Source organism: Platichthys flesus, chromosome 12, assembly GCF_949316205.1.
Source record: "Platichthys flesus chromosome 12, fPlaFle2.1, whole genome shotgun sequence".
In the NCBI taxonomy this organism is placed as follows: Eukaryota; Metazoa; Chordata; class Actinopteri; order Pleuronectiformes; family Pleuronectidae; genus Platichthys; species Platichthys flesus.
In genome coordinates, this window is record NC_084956.1 from 18574075 (window position 1) to 18597312 (window position 23238).

General features: G+C 41.9%; 1 protein-coding gene across 1 annotated transcript in view; it reads left to right on the forward strand.

The window, feature by feature from the left end:
- dntt (deoxynucleotidyltransferase, terminal) overlaps nucleotides 1-23238 on the forward strand; it is an 82630-nt gene that overhangs the window by 20970 nt on the left and 38422 nt on the right. Inside the window, exons 5-8 of the mRNA XM_062401511.1 lie at nucleotides 3371-3442; nucleotides 3635-3758; nucleotides 6494-6626; nucleotides 16068-16170. Of these exons, the coding sequence (XP_062257495.1) occupies nucleotides 3371-3442; nucleotides 3635-3758; nucleotides 6494-6626; nucleotides 16068-16170 (432 nt within the window). The remainder of the gene's footprint in view (nucleotides 1-3370; nucleotides 3443-3634; nucleotides 3759-6493; nucleotides 6627-16067; nucleotides 16171-23238) is intronic.

Sequence of the window (23238 nt, forward strand, 5' to 3'; positions counted from 1 at the left end):
AGACGGCAGGAAGAAGACAGAGAGAATGTTTTTTTTTTCATAAAGTGAACTGAACCTGCTGCCAGCCAGAAACATCTAATCCACATGTGAGACCTTGTTATGTGGGATCTTAGTAGATCAGGCTCATTGAATAAAGTCAGAGGAAGAGTATCTTGATCCGTCACATATTTGTATCAGAACACTGAGTCCCCTCTTCTCTATTGCAGTATGAATTGGACCCAAGGTTTTGTTAGGGAGCTAGATGGATTACAAATGGAGGAAGGTAAATAGTATATCTGCAAGAGGGCCACATGAAGATGTGAGATTATAATAGTCATTTTGCAAGGACAGCACTTAACTCCTTCACTCTGCAAGATTTCTATTACAATCTTCTGACAACATACCTTGGGTCTGTAATATGTTCAGGAGTTGACATCATTCTTAAACAAGGAGAGATCTTTCACTGTTGAGAAACTGTCTAAAGTCAGACCCTGCCTTGAAGGGAGTCAGCCAATCTCAATAGTTTCAGAAAAATTGCATTGTCAGCAATAATACTAAATGCAGTTGATGTGATTATTGAGCTTAAACAGTAAAAACTATAGAGATGGCTGTTTAATGTAGCAGTAAACCGTGACCTTCATGGACTTTTACTACAGAGGGATATGAAGAGCTGGAACACTGATATACCTGACTAACTTCACTGGGAAATAATACAACTGACCACTTAGCAGTTTATTAAAGCCCTTTGCACATTTAATATTGACCCGCTTAATACAGTATAACAACAGTATATCAACAAACCTGATCAGCAGGAGTATGAGGAACACATCATCCTTCAGCTATATGTGACTTACCAATATACCTCTATAATTATTATCTTTTTTATAGAATAATTTGTTTTAAAATATACAGTTCTTTAAAACTAATGTACCTATTTATATAATCATCAGAAAGTAAGTTAGAAAATACTAAGTGTTAAATAAATGCATTTCTTTATTGCAGTTAGTTGATTAGTAAGAGAAACCTTTGTTAAATATTGTAAATCCAGTGGACTTGTCAATGCGAGGGAAATGGTTGTTTGGAACTCATTTAACATTATATGTTACGACACAAAACATAAGACTTGGAAATAACAAATTTTAAATCGCATGGACTTCACTGCAAAAGACCTTTGAAGTTCACAGAGAGTAAGTAGGCCTTTATAACTGACATGTTCACTGTGTGAGGAAGAGAGGAAGTAGCAAAGCTGGCAACATGTAGCAACCAGTTCTTTCGCTGCTGTAAGCCCCACTGATAGTGCTGGAATGTTTTCAGGTCAAGCAAAGCCCAATTTTGTCAACTAACTCCCTAAGAGTTCAATAGGCAATATAGGCCCCTTGATCTCACACACCTTGGAGAGGTTAGACACAACCCTGTCCCAGAATCCAAACTCTGCTGCACACTCCCAGAACATATGAAAACAACTACCAGTTGCTTTGAAGGGACAAATAGTATTAGTAGGGTCAGAGATTGTTTTTACTGAGTAAAGCATCCAATGTATTAGATACACGCGTGTGATATGTTTACCCAAACTTTTGGGCTTAGATCTGGGACATCTGTCCTCCACAGAGCAGGTACTGTCAGGGGTCTGTGGGACATGTGTCCCTGAAACTGCTCTTGAGGTCTTAGTTGCAATAAAAGAAAAAATAACTATTGGTGTAATATTCCTTAAAATTTTGCTTGTTAGTTTGTTTTTCTGTCAAGAAGAGTGTAGCTGAATCTTTCTGAATCTGCACAAATATGCTCTCTGGACATTGAAGCGGAATTTCATCTTACAAAACTCATTTTCCCTGAGCTACTGAAGGTAAAAAAAATAAAATATGACATAGCATTCAATCTTTCAAAAGAGATATTAAGAATAGTTTTGATATTTCAAATCCCGCACAGACACACAAACTTGCCTCCCTCGGTGCTCACACATGAGCACACATACTGACAGGCGTCACACAAATTTAATTCATCTTCTGAGGGAGAAAAAAGCCTCTTATTGGGTCACTGGGCAATCATCCCATCACCTACAGTGGAGCTCAGGGCAGACATCGTGGCAGGTTGTCAGGGAAAGTGTTGAAAAATGTTTGTTTGGAGAGAACGGTGAATCCCTGTAGGAGAAAACAAGGTGAGCCCTGCAGTCTCACTCACTGACACATTAAACCTAACACACACACAGCGGTTCTCGGAGCAGGCTTCACAATCTGTCACGTCTCTCACCACCGAGGCTGATTTACTCATCAAAATAACATAAATGTACCAGAGAGGCCAAATTAGCCTGCCAGTGAGTGACCTCTTACTCTTGTTGTTCTTACACGACTCAGACGTACGCCCAGCGGTGAGTTTTTTTGGGGGGTTTGTTTGTTTTTTGTGGTAAAGGTTGTCTCTTTGAACAGATCGCGGCTCAAAACAAGAAGATGACATGACTCAAGAAACAAAGTGAAACCAAACCGAGTAAAAACAAAACGCCTGATGTGCCTTTGAACATCGGAGTGACACTGTCAGCAGCGACTGAACCGCTCGCTGCTTATCGAGCATCCAAAGTGGGGAAAAGATACAAACCTACTGACATGAAAGTCTGGGAGCACTGAGGCAGAGTTGGTGATGAATAGATAGCATGTATTTTCTGTGTGTATGCGTGCGTGCGCCTGAGAGGAAGCATTGTGCACGTGAAGAAGTGCATCTCCCGCGGCGCAGGGAGTGTGTTGAAGAATTATCCTTGCGTTTGAGGTTGGCCTTAGCTGGAGGGTTGAAAAGCAGAGGTGGACGGGCGGATGCATCATTGAGCACTGGAGGCTGCTTTAATCTGCACTGTACTCACTGTCTAGATCTTAGGTTCACTGGTTCATTGGAACTAGATGCCATCACTCCATGCACAAGCTTGAAATGCAAATACATACTTGTTGTAAAACACAAAGATGCAGGCTCATTTTTTACACTAACAACTTTAAAATGTCCCCTCGGGGGATGGTGGGGATTAACCAGTGAACTGCTGTCTGAGTTTACACCTTCAGATAATGATGACAGTTAAAACTTGACCAGCAAATTACTTGGGCTCCGCTCAGTAAGGCAGACAATTGGACATAGTTGTTTCATAACAAACGATAAAAGCTGGGGAAAACATTACCCTGGGCTTTTTAGGATTGCTATAAAATCTGTATTAATCCCAGGTTTCACAACAGCAAAGTCATTATTTCTTCAAAAGAAATGGAAATGAGGAAACCTGATATCAGTGGAAACTGCTTTAAAATGTCCAGCGATTTGGGCCAATTGTTAATCGCTGGTGGAACAGAAACAAAGTGGAAAAACAAGAAGATGCTGATTCCACCAGTGTTTTCACATCATTTACTTTTATGTGTTGCAGGATATTCTTCAATATGGCCGTTCGTTTGAAGTAGAGAAAATACTGTCTGATGAAAGGTATCAGACGCTGAAGGTCAGTAGATGAAAAATAACATTTGTGTGCTTTCTCTATTCTGGTGCTTTCAACTCGCTGTGATGATCGACATTTGCCGTCTCTTCAGGACATAAAGCTCTTGAACAACTTTTAAAGCTGCCTCCTTCCGAGGAGAGCCTGTCCTTTCAGAGCATGTCGTCTTGATTACGTCCTTACCTCGTTTCCTGCCAGCTGTTCACAAGTGTGTTTGGGGTTGGACCGAAGACGGCGGAGAAGTGGTACCGCAGAGGGCTGCGCTCATTCAGCGGCATCCTGACGGATCCCAGCATCAATCTCAACCAGATGCAGCAAACTGGTACATCAACATTTCAACCTCTCCACTCTGACACTCCACAAACGATAGACAGAAAAATACAACTTTGCGTCTCAGAAAAGGCCTACATCTCATTCAGAGCTCTGTTTTTTTTTGTTCTTTTCGCTCCCATAGGAGCTTTCTCAGGTGATTTGTTAGCTGTAATGCATTTCCTCTAAAAGTGAGATGAGATGTGACCAGCAGGGAGTTTACCGTGAAAACATAATGGAAAAGGCAGCAGGGGTATTTTTTAATAAAAACCAATGAATAGTGACTCTGAAGTAGAATGCCTGCTGTGGAATTAGCACTCATCAATCAGCTGGGCAGAGCACGAACCAGGGCACTCCATGAACGCCACGTCGATGAGAGGCTGCTCACAGTGTTATAACTTGTATAGCATGTTAATGGTACACGTTACGCAGGGGTGGGGAAACTATCTCCCGTCAAATGTTATTTTGATTACCACATATTTATTCTACCAGCCTTCATGGGCTCTACTAAGTTATTAATTACATTTTAACCTCTGATGATGATGGTTGTAACTTTTTGTCTTTGGTGAAGGATCTGATTTCCGATTTGTTTTAGAACAAATCTACACCTTTTGTAGTTGGTCTGTATTTGTTATATGTCATTTCATCACAGGTCAGAGAGAAACACTGGTATTTCGTTTGTGTGCAGTATCCAGTTGTTTTTCCAGTATCTTCAGTGTCATTCTAGCAGCTCCACAGCTGCAGCAAGGCTCCTTCCAAAATTCTACTTGCCTGTAAAACATTGTCTGTGTCAAACTGATAGTTCCCCAAAAATTCGCCTCACCAGTTTGTTGTTTACTTCAGTGAAAAACGAGGTTGTTAATCCATTTCAATCAGAAACCGAGCTACTTGGGTCCAGACTGAAATATCACAACCACTATTGGCTGTGATGAAACTTTGTACAAATGTCTATAATCTCCAAAGGCCAAAAACTGATTTACTTTGAAAACCCCCTGAGTTTTTCAGTTACACCAACCAAAAGGTCAAAAGTGTTTCTCATACTGGTATACACATCTAGTTGGTGGATTGGCATAAAAGTTTGTAAAGACATTCATAACCCCTGAGGATGCACTCTGCTGACTTTGACGCCCTCCTGACCTCATCAGGAAGTGGGAATTTGTGGTTTTCAGTGAAATGGGTCAATAACCACTGGATGGAATCACAGTAACTCTGTCTGCATCCCTTCACTTTAATCTAGCACCATCTTCAGGTCAGAATTTAAATGTATCCAGTAATTTGGTTTATGACCAACTACCATAGAATCTAATGTCATTCCCATCAGCCTCAGCTGTACTTTGAATTAAGGGCTGTTAGTTAGCATTTAGCTCAAAGCACTGTTGTGATGTGCAGCCCAGCCTCTCACAGCTGCTATCATGGCTGTTGACTCTTAATCTTGTTTCCTAAAATTGAAGCGTATAATTAAACTACTAGCTGTCATTTCTGTTACACATAAGACCATGTTCCAGATGAAAATATAATTAACTCTGAAAGTATATGGACTGGAACCAAGGTGTTATATGACCCAGTGATGGCGCTAGCTGTTAAGTGAGGGGGCGATACAATAGTCCACAGAGATGGATAATATCTGCACCAAATAGTCCAATGTCTATTGAGTAACTTCACTCTGAAGCACAAACTTCAAATTGCTGTTGTCACTGATGGATCATCAGAGTCATTGTCCCTCAATGTCTGTTAACCATGAATGTTTGTATACAAAAAAAAGTAACAGAAATACCTGAAATAGGTGTTGAGATATTGCAAAGTGGAGGAGAGACCACTAAACTGATGTTTCTATACCTACAGACATGAGACTATTGCTAAAGCCATATGAAATAATCAATTGATTAAAAAACAGGATGGAGATTAAAGGAAATGCAGAACAAGAAGTTGAATTGGCAGTGATTATTCTCTGAGGTGATGTAATGCTCTAATCTGAAAAGGGAACAACTGGCTGAACCAAAAAACAGCTTAAAATGTGATAGAAATCAGCCTTTGACATACAGTATGTGGTTAAATGCCTCAAAGGAAAACAATGATATGCAGCTTTTCATTTTTCTGCATCATTTCTTTGCAGCTGCTGAGGATGCTGCTGGATGTATACACCATGCACGTGGTGGTTATTCAAAACATTACACTGCAGGTTCCCATTCACTTTGGAACTCCATCCCATATTGTATTATGCTGACAGACATCTTCATCAAACTGGTTATAATCCATCACTCAGTACAGTGCGGACGCGGCTCCATGCAGAGAAATAATGCAATTCTCTAGGCATGGAAAATGTGTTTGCACCTTGATCTCGCCACTGTGTTCTGTAAATCTTAAAAGAGCAAAAACATGAATCATCCCATTTGTTTTATTGCACTACAGACAGAAATAGCATGGCGGTGTAGCTTTGTCTGTTCTAAAGGAAAGACAAGGAAATTGATGCTTTTTATGTCGTGCAGAAAAATGAAAAAACACAAAGTAAGATTCATGAAATCAACAACATACCCATCAATCCATAAATCTGACTTTAGCTCCGTCTCTGCAGTGGCTGTACTCCTCCTGTGTGTGCAGCAGGCGTGCGCCGGGAGTCGCCTCCTATCTGCCAGCACATCACACTTTACCTTGCTTTTAATTCACCATGACTCTCCACTTCCCCAGGGCAAATGGCTATGATTGATGGCTGACTGCCAGACTAATAAGCACATGGTCTTTTCCCTGCAGGTTTTCTGCATTATGAAGACATCTCCAGGGCTGTCAGTAAGGCAGAGGCCCGAGCCCTTGGGAACATTATTGACGGAGCTGTCCACGCAATCACATCGGACGCCATAACGGCACTGACAGGTGGCTTTCGAAGGTACAAAACGTGTCTCCTCCTTTCAGTGTTTATATGGGGCTTGAAACAGAACAGCATTTTCTTTTCTCCACGGTTGCTATTGGTTATGCACAGGGAAATGCAAAGATATAAAAAAAGTCTCAGGAGGTCTGTTTAAATCCCATGTGGCTATTTCGTATTACTTACTAGAGTCACAGCATGGATGACACCGTGTGTGTGTGTGTGTGTGGTTTGGTAGATGCCTTAAAGCAGTTGGTGATGAAATGCATCCTCCTGTTAATAATTACTACATAAAATGAATTTATTTGGTCCTCAATCATAAAAAATAGAAACAAGAGTGCACAGGTCATTCGTGTTTTGCATTAGGGACGCTGAGATGCATTTCACTGTCAATCTCAGAGTGCATGGTGAGTGCTCTTGTAAAGCTACCTACTGAGTGTGACTGTTTGTTCACAGCCGGCGCCTCCCTCCATCGCCTGCTCTTTGTGTTGCTCTTTTTTTTTTTGAATGTGCAGTGCTTTGAGTGAGTTTGGGGCACTCTGCTGTGTGGTGTTGTAGAGATCCAGCCATGACCAGTGGCGTGTGCGGTAAATAATTCAAAAGCAGTCTGGCAGTAAGGACAGGCGCTTGCCTCTCAGCAGGGGTGTCAGAGCTGCCTCAGCTCAGCTCGCAGTCTTTAATAGTGCCTGGGCTGCAAGCTTTATGTGTTGGAAGGGGAGAGATCTCTTTTCTCTCTAAAAACCTTATAAATGTTTCACTCGACTGTGTTTGTTGTTTTCTAACATTTTTCTATTTCATTAAATTTTGGTCCAAAATGATCATAGACAGACTTTTCAAAGTTATTTGGATTTAAATATGGAGCCCTGTTGATTTGAGCTGAACAGCAATTTAGAGAAAGCTACAATTTTAAGCTTTCATATAATTTTTAAACAAGTAGAGATGTGTGATCGTCTGTTCCATTTATGTACGGATTATATATTTTATACAGCTATTCTTCCAGTAGTACACAGGTTATAATGAGCAACCCCTGGTGGTTAAGGTGTGAAGGTATTAGTTAGATATTAGTTTGAATCCCAGCTTGTCTTTGTGGAGTTTGTCAGAGTGCAACTGCTTGTGGTAGTTATCAAAGGTGCAGAGCAGACTCACTTCATTCCAGCACCCTACACAATGCAACCTCAAACACACAATATAAATCCCAGGAAAAATCTAAGAAATCATTGAATGTTGAATAAAGGTAGCAGGCAGCGATGACGGGAGCTCACCTCCGGGCTCTCCCACAAGGAGCAGGCCGCTCTTGCCTCTGGGCCTGTGGTGTGCACAAATAAGAGAAAACAAAGAAATGTCAGAGCACAGAGCAAGTACACAATGTCACATACAGATATACACAGAGCTAATCCTCACACACTGCTTTGAATGGTGTGTAGTAGTGTTGGGAAACTTGCTTGAAAAATTGAATTTACTCATATTATGTATAGAAAAAAATGACTTTACTTAATACAAAATGCAACTCTGCAACTAAAATCAGAGGATTCCAGAAAGTACGCATACCAGTGGGTAATGTTAGCGAGAACATACAATCTCAACAGTTGCATGGTCGAGCTTCACCCTCCTGATGCTGGGGTACACATTAATTAGTGTCTATGGTTATAAGTCCAGTAAGTAAAGAAGGGATTTAAACAACACAAGGAAAGAAAAATCCAACATCTTTGGGAAGCCTAAACGGCAGCTGTAATGATATCTCATTATGCAAATAACTGCTTCTCAAGAGGAAAATGTGGTAAAAGAGATGAGGAAAGAGATTAGAGCATTGTGGCTAGTTAACAGGGAGAATGAAGGGGAGGAACTGTGCAAGATTTATGTGCCAGGAGTGTGCTGCAAAGTGCAAAGGGCCTGTGAGAGAGCCTTCATAACAATCTCAGAGCGACGAGGCAGACATTTACTTCATCTCATGTTCGGTGCAGGCTCGGGGAATATTACGTGAGATCTAATTGGATTCATGTGGGGCTATAATGGAAGAATGATGACTTGTACATTATCAGTCAGTAATTTACTTTTATGGTGTTGAAAAGCAGATTCTCCAGACGTAGTTTTAAACATGGTGGGAGGCGTGGCAAGGCCTATTAAAAAGTGCAAACAAAAAGTGCATTTGCTCCCTGAGATGGCAGCAGCACCACTAATAACCCATTAATTATCTTCAGGGTGACACATTTGAAAACGGTCACTTCTAAAGTCCTGTCAAAGCTCGATTTAATTACCTATAATTTCCAGCATGATGCAGAGTCTCTTATTAGCTTCATCTTTCCGGCGGATAGCCCTTGTCAAAAATGGGAATACACACACAGTCTATTCTACACTTCTTTAAATAGATATACTCGGCTCTGGCTAATATTTGATCTTCCGGATAACATACAGAAAAAAATAACTCCCAAAAGTTTCATGAAATAAGCAGCGTTTTGGAATAAACTCCGGCTGTCACCCACTTCAGAGGAAAACAACATGGCGAGGATGTGTTGATGCCGCTGACATCATCCTCATTGAAAGGACAGCTGTGGAGGGCGGGTGACAATTATTAAAGCGGTTTTGTTGGGGAGGATGGGGGGAGGGGGTAGGGATTAAAAATAGATTAGTCTTGAAAACGCAGCTTCTGTCACCGCTGCGTGTGAAAGGCTCACACGGTGTCACCGGAGCACTGTATTTATTTCAGTGTGAAGTCCCCGCTGCGGCTGCTATTTAACATCTGACTGTCTGGAATACGCCTCAAACTGACACTGATGAGGGGCCTGATGGTGTCAGCCTTCACATCCTCCAACTTGGGCTGAGTCCCCCTGCACTGTTTCTTCCACGAACATCATATTGAGATAAGCGATCCTTGTCAGTTTGGTTCAGGGTGTCATGGTTTTTCTAAACTAACTCTATCATCAGCTTGCAGGCGAAAGCACAAACACATGCCATCAGATAAAGAGAGATAGCCCCGGTTGACTTTGCACACACGGCTTGTTCTCGAATATCACCTGGTTCTTCTGCATTAGCAAACTTCGGTAACAAGCGAGATGGAAGGTGAGATGCATCACTACCAACGGAGCTGTGTCTTTTCCCTGATCAGCTGCTTTTATCTGCTCTCGCACTCCGTCCCTCCTGCAGATGAATGCATTCAGTGAAATCTCCAGCCGCAGCAACACTCCCCACATCTGTATTATTCATACATGTCGCACTGTCGTCCACACAAATTTGTAAATAACCATGTATATTTTATGGGCTTTGTGGAGAAGTATTCAATAATTTAACATTTTCTCTCGCACAATAAAAAGAGCAGACTGCTTAAGTTCACACCAGGCGTTTATAGATCTGCTGCTCTGCCTTGCTTTGCACTTAATTAGAATAAAAAATAAACACACTGGAAGTGTAGCGTTGCGGTACACAGTCCATCAGAGCTAACAATTTCTGCTGAATCTCTCTCAGCCATATCGCCCGCTGACAGATGTGGGATGCCAAATGCTGAATAAAAGCAGTGTTGTGAAGGTGCACCGTTAGAAGCAGAGATGATGAAAAACACCCTCTTTGCTGGAGAGAATGTGCCTGACACGGTGTCGTCTAATTTCCGCTGAAGGGGGTTGAATTAGAGGAGGCACACACCCGACACATACTAATGCTGCTGCGTGCTGCACTCAGGAAAGAGCTGAAAAGTGTAAAACTGCGTGTCTTCACCTCAAACACCCACCGATTCCCATGTCAGCCCCTCACAAGCAGCCGTGCTTCGATAAGTCAGGTTTTTTTTAATGCTGATTGGAAGTAAACTGAATTTATGCTGATGGTCTCTTTGTCTCTCTCCCGCTGAGTTTTTTTTTGCTATTCATGGCACACACATATGCGGTGCACTCGAGTGAGTTTTGCCAGCGCAGCAGAGGCCAGCGGCGAGATCCACTCAACAACTTGAGTGCCCTGTACGCACTGGAAGTGTTGTAGAATCTCGGCTTGGCCAGTTAGTAGTGTTGGGAGAAAGCTGCTCATTCAGCAGATGGGAGTCTGTGATGCATTCTCAAATAGCCGTGTCAACCAGTCAACTGATTAAAGAAGTGTAAACTTTTCACATAAAGGCCGACATGGAAACCACTGAGTATGAGGACAAGTGAGATACATGATATACAGTCACAGAGCAAATGAAATGACTGTGACTAAAGCACCATCTGCTGAGTGAACCCATGAGCCAGGGACAGTCCGTCAGTGCCACGGGGCTACATGCTCTTTGCCACTATCGCTAACCATTAACATTATCATGCCTTGTGGAGCTCTAATGGCTGTTCTTTTTAATACTTCCCTGCTCCCTGAATTAGCCAGGGTGACCTTTGAAGCTTTCCCACAAGCCATTCACGCCTGCTTCCATTCATTTAATGTTTCTCTCTCCCTCTCTCTCTCTCTCTCTCTCTCTCCCTCTCACCCGCTCTCTCTCTTTCTGTCTCTCTCTGTCTCTCTCTCTCTCTCTCTCTCTTTCTCTCTCCTTCTATCTCTCTCTCTCTCTCTCTCTCGCTGCCTTCACTCATTTGTTCGAGGCGGCAAGGAAACATCAAACATGGAGCTTCGCAGCCGTCTAGGTTTCTTCTGAGCCGTATCCCCTAGGACGTTTATAGTCATTTTGCTTTGTGGTTAGGTGCGACACTTAGCGACTGCATTATTTCTGCAATTGTTTATCAAACTATTTGTGTGTGTTTGAGTGGCCGGTGGACGGTGGTCACTGTGACATGATGCCTGGGCTTATGGCAGTGCTGAAATAGGTTTAGCCTTGCAAGGGCAAGATTGTTGCTGCATCGTGGTACGTTCTCGTTTGAAAAAGAACCAAATCTGCTCGAGACATGCAGTTTGAGATCTTCATGCACTTATTACATGACCCCCTTCCAGAAGACAACAATCTGCATTTGCTTTGGCTATCAGTGTAGAACACAACATGGATAATCAATTACAAGCGTTGTTGACCATGTTGTCTTTCTCATTCTACAATGATACAACTGCTTAGTGTATGAGATCTCCTATTAATTGAGCAATTCCTGTTCCCAAAGAAACGCAGACCCATTGACATACTAGTGGACAGGGAGCCAAAAGGGATCGTTGTAGTTTTAGTTTGCTGTTTTGGATGTAGAGTGTATCATCTGAGGGGTGACTTCCACTCTGGGTGTTTGTGTTTGCTGTAAAACTGCCACATGAGACGGTGTCAGCAGGTTACAATAATCCCAGGAACACACTGTCACTTTTCATCATTCCATCTGACTGATGCTTGAGTCATCCTGCGGAGCCTGTCTCCTTGAGTGAAAGACAGGTGGCCAGTCGATCACAGGACTCACACACAGACATATTCTCTGCCATATTTACTCATTTTGAGTTACATGTGTTTATCACCTCTTTACTTTAAGACATAATGGTCCTGATATCTTGCTCAAATGCCAAAAAGCACACCAGAAGACCAAAATAAAGCCTGTGGAGCAGTTCTTTGATGATTTGAATTATTGAGACTTCATAGAAAACTTGTACAAACTTTTCTGTGTTTTCATGAATGTGTGCGTTGGCAGGAATGCACAGTGTGTACACACTGGGGGGTGCGGCCAACTGCTGTTCTGCAATTGTGCTGACAGGAGGTGCACGTGCACAATCCTGGCACAGCAACGAACAGTCAGGATCATGATGAATATATAGCTAGTAGGAGGAATACATTATCAGGAGGAGGAGTTTTAGCCGACTTCAGTGACAGCCAATCAAATCAGCTCCTCTTATGACCCTTATGTTCCCGTTTTCTTGCAACTAAACATTTTTTTGTAAAAAAATGAAAGCTGTAATGACTGGACAATGGCTGTGAAAGTTTTGAAAAAAAGCCAGTTTTATCATAACCGTGATTGAGCGATATCCCCTCCGCCAATGAGGCTTTGTTGTTTGGTAATTAGCCTAATTTCTGTGGGAATTGAATATTGTAATTTCAGTTTTTTACTTGGAAATGTATTGATTTATTGCCGATGTTATCTTTAGGGGCTTATTCAGATGACGTCATGTGATACGTCATGCTGTCAAATAGCCAGATTACAATCAGCTGAGTGGTAACATGAAAGGACCATTGTACTCAGGAAGGCCTTGTAAATACCTGGTTGACCTGGCCATTTGGATCAACATGTAATGAGTCTGCAACTGTTCTTCTGAGGGTACATAAGACAAGACAATCTGAAAATATGTCAGAGAACAATCCTGTGGGACGTGTCTCAATGCTGCATGATGTAAAGAGAATTACGTCCGTAATTCTTCAGAGAATTAACAACTCTCAACATTCAAGAAGAATTTCTTGGACATTACGCCAAAATGACTGGACAGTAAACCATGAAACTTGGTGGAAGGATGGAAAAGAACCCTCGAATTTTGTCATGTATCTGGATGATGGGGCGGATCCAAGAATTATTTTTACTTTCTTTAACATTGCAAGATAGGGCTTTTTCAACCTTATTTTTTTATTTCATGGATCGTGATTAAAAAAAGTAATTAATTAGACATATTTAGGGGATTAATATTTATGATTGTGTGCAACTTGGTGCCGATCCCCCAAAAATCTGGATCTAATGAATTTAAATGTGATTTCTCTAAGGGAATGTTTAGCCTTGGTTTGTGCTCTCTGATTGCCATTCTAGTTCATATACATGATCCCAGAGCTCCCTCCCTAAATATACACACAGTATATTAAAACAATGTGGAAGTCCACTGAGCAGAAGAATCAGGCTTCAGGCTTCATGCTAAAATGCCCAGGCCTCTGTACCACCTAATTTCTTTCACCTTTAGAGGGTCAGCCATATGTACAACCGAGAAATATCCAGAGTCTCCGCAAATAGCTTATGATTACCACCCTGCGGCGTTCTATTCTTCAAAGCTGCCTCCTGTAGTGCAGTAGATGCCAGCTTGTTAACGGGCTGTTGCTGCCACAAGTATCAAAAGCAGCTTTCAGACATGCACTGGACTCCACAGTTCCTGAGTATTTTCGCCGGTGAAGGTACATGTGTGAATTGTCGGAGTGAGATGCACCGAATTTCCTCCAGACTTTATCTGCCTAACCTCCTCATATGAGGTCCAAGGTTCCCCGCTGGATTCACTGCGAGTAAGTGGGATGGGTTGATGATGCTTCCAAAACACCACAGATGCAAACAATTTCAGTAAAAAAAAATATCCCAGTGAAAAAACAGCGTCATACAGGTAGAAGACACTGACAAAGATCTCAAGAGAGTTTGCGGTGATGACGGTGTCTTGGTGCTGTAAACACGATCAAGTGATCTCGGCAGCGTAGGTAATACGTCACTTTCCTGCCTGTGCCTGCTGCACAAGGCTGCTCCACCTCTCGATAACGCGGAGGAGTTGTTGCTGTCATGAACGCGTCTGAGCAGAAAACCTCCCGCTGTGTTGTGCATGTGTGAAAGGCAAAGTGCAGTTAAATTCCGCAGCCAATTCTCAGGATTTTAACCACAGGTCTTGTCTGAAAACGGCTTTAGATGAAAAGTCTATTCCTATCTTAATGGATGTAAAGTTTAGCATTTTTGCAGCAGCTGATCATAAATCTATGAAGGGACTTTTCTACCCAACTCTAATAATTCTGTTCATAGGTATTCACCTTAAATCCCTCAGCACTGGCCCCCTTGCTTGAATCAGATGATCACGTTCTGTAGTTGTAAAAAATTCTGTAGCTGCTCACAGAGATGATATTGATTCTGTTTCCTCAGATACCATATTAGTGGACATTGCTGCAAAACAATCTGTGCTTATCCCGTCCTCTATTGTAGCCGACTACAGTGTTTGTGTTTGCAGCCTTGTGTTCTTTCATGTTGTCTCACTTGATGGTGTAGTTCTGCGCCGATGGTCATGAAAATCAAGTTGGACACAGATCTGCACACATGGAAAAGAGGAATAAATGATGTGATTGTAACCGAATAGTTTGCCCCAGGTACAACTGCCTGGTGTAACAGCATTACAGGCATTAAGCCGATCATTGATTCTTTTCTTGAACAGGGTCTTTTATGTCCAGCATTTGTTAAAACAAGGCAATTTAAATTGCTTCCAACAAAACACAAAATGCATTTAGACAATGTAAAAGACAAATTTAAATAGGATTTAAAAGAATAAGAATGAATAAAAGAAAAAACCTGGAATAGATTCAAACAGATAAAGAAGAAGCAAAACACAACAACAACTAAATACTTTGAGTTTGAGTTCAACTTGATAAATTACAGATACAAACTGAAAAGTCTTAAGCTCTGATGCACCCATTATACTGATCCTGCCGACGATGCCAAATTAATGAATATAAACAAAGTGGTCAGTCGCCCTCGATTTAAATCAAAGTATTCATTCTGGTCACCGACTCCATACAAGATAAAGATTATAGAATCTGCTTAACTCCTCAGCCTATTGTACCAAACTCCAATTAGAACAAAGTTATAGTTTGTCTCCTGTCTGAATAACAATATAAGGACAGTCAGAACACTTTAGAGAGAGAATATCTCTCACACTGGAACTCTATAGTCTTCATGAGTGAACAGTCGGGCATCAAAGGTCACAGCAGCATGAGTTATTACAAAAGTCGGTCTAACAGTGATACAGTAGCCTCATATACACTCATTTCAAATATAGTCTACCTCACTGGTGACAGCCAGTGGACGGGCACATTATGGTTTTGGGTCCTTCGTCAGGCCCATTCTTGTGAACACATTATATCGATAACGTATTGAGGGAACTTCTTCCCATTTAGTATGTTCAGTTGGATTCAAGGACTAATTGATTTAATTCTAGTGGTTGAAGGTCAATGTCACTGTGACCTTACAAAACACATTTTGGTGCAGTGAATGCAACATCTGAGGACCTCAGGGAATTTCTTCAAATTTTGGACAAATGTTCACTGAGTCTCAAGGATGAAACGATAATATTTTTAGGTCAAAGGTCATGGTGGAATCATAATTGTGAATGCAAAATATCATGAACACCTAAAGGGACTTAACCTGCACTAGCTGGCAAAGGCATACAACCGCAATGTGGTCATCCCAGTCGTAACAAATTCGAAGTCAGAAATTATTAAAGTCTGCTTTAACCAACTCATATTATTCAAAGCATGCTGCATCTTCAGAAAGTCAGTGTTCACAATAACAGCAGTTTGTTTTAAAGCTGTGCAACTGATTAAGTGGGATGATTCCATTCATTGTTTCAGGTTGAATATGGCTCTACAATGATTCAAGTAAAACATGATGATGACTGTGATAAAAGCTCTGTCAGCTACGACAACAGGCAGTAAGCAATGACTGGTCTAAATAATGAAAATGCGAGTGTTATTAGCTTAGCTTGTACTTTTAATAGCTCTGTTTTCCTCCTTCCCTCCTCATCAGTTAGTGACTGTGAATGAATGATTAGTGCTCTCATTGTCACAGTGAGTAATTATCAGTGCTATGTTTTCATCTCCAGGGGGAAGGAATTTGGACATGATGTTGACTTCATTGTGACCACACCAGAGACTGGGAGGGAGAAGAGTCTCTTACCAGACATCATCGACAGATTCAAACAAGAAGTAAGTATGCTCTAAGTTTTTATTCACTAAAGTAAGGAGGATGTTGAACATGCTTTTGTAAATAAAGTTCAGTGTTTTTCGGGGTCATCGGTGAAAATTCAAAACCCCCGTTTGGGCTTTTCACAGTTTCAGCTTATGATTTCTAATTAGTTAAGTGAGCCAAAGCTGTACACTGCCGTTGTTCAACACACAGCAACTTCGGCTTTCTGTTTGTGTGAAAAAACAAACATCTACCAAAAACAATCCCTTGTGATGGTCTTGGTCATTTTGATGGTGCTCAGCCTGCTCACACATGTGTAACCAACGTAAGCAGGCAAGCTGTAACCATGGTAACAGTTATTGCATGAGAGGCAGGGAGAGGGATGCAAAAAGTCAGTGTGTCAGGCTCAACTCAGTTTGGCACAAAAAGAAAACAAAATGCCTCTCTGGATCGGACGCTGAATTTGTAAATAAGTGGATCGAGAACCACAAGACACTCAACACCAGCATAGAAATCTACATCCACAGTGCGACTCACACACACACACTTATTCACAACTATGAATGTTGAGCCCATTGCGTATCTAGGGCGTAGCTTTGACGCAGAAGCATGAATTTGGATTAATTGAGCTGTCATACATCACTGTGATTGAGTGTGATGATTGGCTGATGATATTCTGTAATCACCTCTTTAGACCTTTTTTCCGCTGCACCCAGCAAATTGATTTATATGTGTCCAACTGCTAAATAAACATGACTGGACACCATAGGCACCCATGCTGTGCTGTCATTTGTTTATGTTCTGAATAAATGACAAAAGACGGAAAAAGTACATCCCGGTGGTCACTGTGTATTCTGTGATCTAGAATTTAAACTTTAAAAGCCTCATTAATCTGAAAGTCACTCTTCTCTTCATTTTTCACTGTCGGACACTGGAGGATTTTCAAGAGAAAAAAATATGAAGAACTGACGATACTTTTTGTCATAAGGACATGCCGTGTTTCTTACTTCACTGCATGCTGCATGTTTCGCTGATAAATCATTAAATGGGGTTTGACACTTTTCCATAATCCAGAACTGTGTCCTTGCAGCCATATCTTAAAACTTAGCAATGTGGTCCGGCCTCTGATGGTATGGAAGGAAACTGTGAAAAGGTGAACGAACAAGTAAATAGTACAAATTATCAGGTTTCATGAAACAACCTTTAGCAGGTCTGTGAAGGACCATGGGCAGCACTGGAAACCCCTTAATGGAAAATGGATCCTTTAATGGAAAATGGTTGGGAAAAAAAGAAGAGGCGGGAGAGACAAGAGAAAAGGAGGAGGATGGCAGCCGGTTGAAGGAAGTAGGAAATGAGAAGAGAGACAAAATATGTGAACTAGAGATAAAACAGAAACAGACCATGTTATTGACAAGCTTTATTTACATACAGCTAATGATTTAATTATTGGCTGTACTCAATTATTTGCGACTAATATCAAAGTAATGTGACAAATGTCAATGCTCTGCAGAAGTGTCTAAATAAAACCCAACGTTTGCAGACACATTTATCTCATCATGTTAAACTAAGGTCTTAATCACAATATTGCAAACAGAAGTCCAGTGCGATCATGTTTGTAAATGTTTTACCGCTTTTACCTCCTCCAGCTTTCAGCTTGTTCACAATTCATTAACTGCACAGTTTGCATTTAAAGGAAAAAACAAAAAAGAGTTATTATAGTTGTTGCACCTGACAGGAGGAAATACGTTCTCCAAGTTCAGTTTTAAACTCATTCATTGGAAGTTTAGTTAAATAACTGGCAAATATGAATGAGAAGCAAATAAGCAAAATTTGGGAATAACAAAATAAATAGACATGGTTGTTTTTCCATTAATGAATAACGACTTGTGTTCTTTGAAGAAGTCTAAAGCAGTTAAACTCTGAAAAGAATTTCACAGCCACATTCAGGACACATTTTTATTGCATTTCTTAGGAAGCAGAATTTTATTAAAAATAAGAAGACCCTGAACTTCATATTTTCTCATTAGTTTGTTATGCACATGTAGAATGCTAATTTTACTTTTCGTAAACTGCCAGAGGTTTTACATACACAAGACAAAAGGCTCCTCTGTCACACTGACAGTATACCGTTTTCTTCTTTATTAAAATTGTCTATTTATTTATTTATACTTCACATTATCAGATCAAGAGCTGTATTTAATAGTTGTTCACAGCAGAGATTTTAACATTGATTCCGTTCATTAATGATTGCAGTGCTATGCAGCAAATAATCATGTTATTAGCTACGCTTATATTTATCAACTTTAAAAAGCTCTATTCATCTGGCGCTCTCCAGAAATACATGGACTCTAAGACATTTTTTTCAGTTAATGAATTTTTTTTTAAGGACACACTGTTTCACAAGAAACTGCTGCATACATTGAAAGAGTCGTGGGTCACTGCAATTATTCCTCCTCTCTTCTGTGCTGTACAAGATGGCCTAAATCCAGAGTTCTGGGAAAAAATGTAATGTCAATTTTAGCCCAAAATAATATGAAGCCTCAGCAGGCTGTAGTAGCCACATTAGGTATTATTGCAACAGGGGTCTATTGTGGATTTTGTTCCTGATGTTCTTATTACGTTAAGGAGAGGAGGAATGATCATATGTTCAACAATCAATCATTTTAACCCTTGTGTTGACCTTGCTTCCCCCGGCATATTAGGAAGCACACAGGTTAATAGACACATGAGCAGCATGCACACACACACACACACACACACACACACACACACACACACACACACACACAAACACACACACACACTCGGGGTCAATCTGACCCAAGGACAACACAAGGGTCTTTATGGATTCAATTAAGACATTCTAAAAAAAATCCAAAGCTAAACTTTAAACTAACTTAACTGAGAAGGGGAGTGTCCGAGACTCTTGAGGGATTGCAAAAACCTGAAATGACGGATGGGAAACTTGTAGGTAGAAATGTGTGGTATCCTTGCTTACTTGTCTACGCGTACTGTAAAAAACACATTAAAAACAATCTGTTGGTGAAGAAATGGTCACAATATTGGCAAACTTACATTTGTGAATTAATCCTGTTCTAAATGTCAGTCTGCAATCGGAGTATAAAGCCACAGTAGCATGGTCCTGCTGATAAATATGACCAATCTTGAGTCAGTCTCAGCTGTCAATCGTGACATTTAACCTTGTTTTCATTGCATCCAATGCAACACTTGAACGAACGTCAGTGTGAAGAACTTCCTAAAATGACAGAAACCATGTTTGAGACAAATACATTTTTCTTCTTAGTTTGGCCTATGTCCCATCCACTAACATGGAGGAAGCCAATACTGCAGACTCCGGGTGACAATCGCGAAGTTTTGCCTTTAACTTTTAGTGAGCAGTCATGCTGCCCACCTTTATTTACAGTCTGTGGAACAGTGATGATTGTAAATTATGTATAAAGTTAATTAAAGAGGTGATAAATTGTTTGGTTCGCAATTTACAGTTCAAAGAAGACAAAACTCATTATTAGTCATTAATTCCTAATGAAATATGTCCACTGTAACATTTTATTAAAACACAAAGTCATAAAACATTGTCAGACCTACAGCCCATGAATCCACATTGTGATATTTGGTTACACAAACTTAGAGTCTGGGCAGTGGGAACAGGGAATTATACACATATACAAATACATAATACCTTATTGTCATGAGACAGCTCAGTTACCACTGAACATATATGTTAACATGATACAGCTAACTGGATCTTCGAAGCCAAATGAAAATATGATGGACAGTATCCCTTACAGAAAATACAGGTCATGTGGATGTGGAAGGTCTTCTCTTATCTCTTCGATTGATGCGTAGCAGAAGACGGTCATGAGAGGAGACAGGGGTTTCATGAAGAGCAGAACCACTCTGTGGAGTCTAGCTGCCGGCCGGTTTTTGTCATCACCGGGTTTAAAAATATCCTCCATCCTCCGCCCCCTTCTCCATCTACCGCTCCACTCCCCCTTCCGCTCCTTCAGAGGTCCATCCTGATGATAATTACCTCCTACCCTATCGCGGGAAGCTCGCACCTAGTGCAGCCCCTGGCAGCCTCTCGCAGCCACTTTGATTCACCATGGGTGGGGGGAACGAGGGGACGGTGTGAAAGTGTAGGAGAATGTGCGGGTCTGGGGTATAATGGATGTGAGACAGTGAATTAGGCGGGTAGGGCAGGTGTTAAAAAGGCTTAAGGAGCATAAGAGGGCTGGTGTGAAACAACCAGAAGCTTTCAGGCTGATAGAATAGGGATGGAGAGGGGACTGGTCTGCAGGGATGAGGACACAGGAGACAGTGATTAAGTGGAGGTAGCAGAGGTTGACTCTTAAGTCTTGTGACCTTGTCATCTGCAATCAAGGCCCTGGGGCCCCCCCAACATGTCTCCACTCAGGCCTAATATCATGGGCACCCCTGCCATCCCCCACCCACTCATTCAGCACCCTTCTTCCGCCTGCAGGGAGTTAAAAATACATCCATCTAGAAACGTCCTTGTAAAATCGGGTTCATCATTTCATTCCTCCCCCCCGCCCTTCCTCCTGCTGATATTCTGAAAGCATAACTTGGGGGCAGAGGCAAGGTCAGTCCCCAGCTTCTGTAGCAGACAGATGAGATTCAGCTTGGCCCTGGTAATAGCAATGGGAACGACAGAGAGAGCGATGTTTCATCCTCTATCCATATGTCATCTCCGTCTCTAAATACTGTATAAGTTCTTCTTTCTGAAGGCTGAGCTGTGTGTGCATTGCCGCCAGTGTGATGCCATTCAGCCCCGGCTTTATTGTTCTGCTTTCCGAGTCACTGCGGTTAAGAATTGGAGCGCTTCCCCTTTAGCTCTGAGTGAGTGATTCAGACAGAGTGTCCCATACAGCTGAGGTTATTTTGCAGTCACACAGAGTTAGTCACTTTGAGATCTAAATAATATCTGAGCAATGAGGGCTGCTTTGACCGGCAGCGAGAGGACGCACAAACACACACACAAACCACTGCACTTTAATTCCGGCAATCAGGCTCTTTCATTCTGCCGGAGCTGTGAATCAAAGTCAAAGCGCGGTTCAAATGGTCCGCGCTTTAATCTGCGACTTGAAGGCGGGTTTTGAAGTCTCTCTCTGCGAGTCAAAGAGAATGCGAGATGAGATCGAGGCGCCTTTCGCTCGTCCTCTGCAGATGCAGGTGGCTGCGTTTGGCCCCTGTGACCGCTCGTCACAATCTCTCTAAAAGAAGAGCCGGAGTAAATAATCAAAGAGGGAAAAAAGGCCCAGCTTTCAGTTCACAATTTCAAAAGTCGTGTTCACTTGACTTTTTTCTTTTTTCAGCGCTCAGAGGCGAAGCTTTAGGGGAGAGATTATCTTCCCGCTGTCCTCCTCTGTAATTCCCTCTGTAAACAGTTTTGGTGGAATCAGCTTACTCTCAGATGCTTGCTGACATTACCTGCTGTGTGCGAGATGATTACAGAGCGCTATTGGGCTAAACAGCCCCCGGCGATGCTGAGACTGGAAACTTCACGACGTCCTGTTTTTATGGTAGATTTATGTGCGTCAGACAGAACAGGGGAGAGTGAGAGATAAAGCAGCGTTACAATACCGCATGCACAGGGGCAAGAAATCCTCATCCATCGGAAAAGGCCTCCATATTCAGGTACTTAATGGTCTGTGCAACCATCACCTTATTATATGAATACTTTTCTCTAAAGGCATCTGTGTGATTCCAGAAAGAAACCCACCGCTAGGAGCAACCAAAAAAATACAGTATGTGCCAGAATAGTGGAATATGAAGTGACCTACATTTGCAGCCTTATGCATGAGATGGGTTACGGACCTTCTCCCAGAACTTGTCTGAAGTCTGGCTCGGGGGGATTTTAATTTCAGATTAGTCGGTGTTTAAGTGCTTTTATGCTGTCATTCTGGCCTCATTATCTAAGTGGGAGCTGTCACTGCCTTTAGCTTAGCCATTAAAGAATGTAAAAGGAACTTCAAGAATCCCTCTCCCTGCCCATTATCGAAAGGTGAACGGTTATCTGTAATTGCAGAGGGAGAGTGGTCCATGGGTGCAGCAGAGGGTGACATCAAGAATCTCTGCCTGCAATTGCGCGGCAAACGTGTCCACCCCTGAGGATAATGAGATGAGGGAAAGTGAGGCGGAGGCCGCTGGTTTCTTTGAGATCCGCTCCCTCTGTGTGTCACTCAAGGTGTTCACCGTCACCACCTTGGATTCCTCGCTATCTGCCTCCATCAGTGCCCTCTGGGAAACGCTGTCCTCTTCTGATAACTTGGGCGGTTTGACGGTCGGGCAGGGATGTTTGGTGGCGGCGACTCCGGCCACGCTGACAAGGTTGTTAATGCTTTGCAATTAACGTAAGTCATCGGCTGGACAGGCAGAGTGGCTGCTCACTGCATTCGCTTCTCCAATTATTGCTCTTTAAGGATTGTGTGGCAGATTTATGGCCAGTGAGAGGGGAGTAGTATCCCAACAATTACGCTGGGCGCTGGGATTAAATTGATAATTTGTAATCTTAATCGTTTTAACACTCCTGCATCCAGAGAGAAACATAATCAGCCAGGGCAAGGCCTGGAGGAAATCAGTTCACACAGTCCTTTTCCTCCCTCTCCCCTTTTCTGTCTTTCCCCGCTATCTACTCATCCACCTACTCCTTACTTTCTCTTACAGGTTGAACGCTTTATTCTCCTACACTCACTCCATTTCCCTGCTCTCTACACTGACGGCTTTGTTTCTCATCAGTGGCCCTCTCTCCTTCTCTCCTTCACACACTGACATCTCACTTGGCAGAGATTTCCATTATCTAAGGAGTGGACCCATTTACCACAGAATCGGCTTCAGCCATCGACTATGGCTGACTGGAGGCTCGTCTCTCTATTGGATCTTACACTGAACCATCCTCCCTTTCTCACCACTCTGGGCTCAAATTAGACCGGTGACAAGTCTCAGCAGATGTTCACACAGTGAGAATCCTTTTCTAGCAAGATTTTTAAATCTGGTCTATGTTCTTGATTAAGTCACAGAGAAGATTTCAGTCATGCATCAACATGATA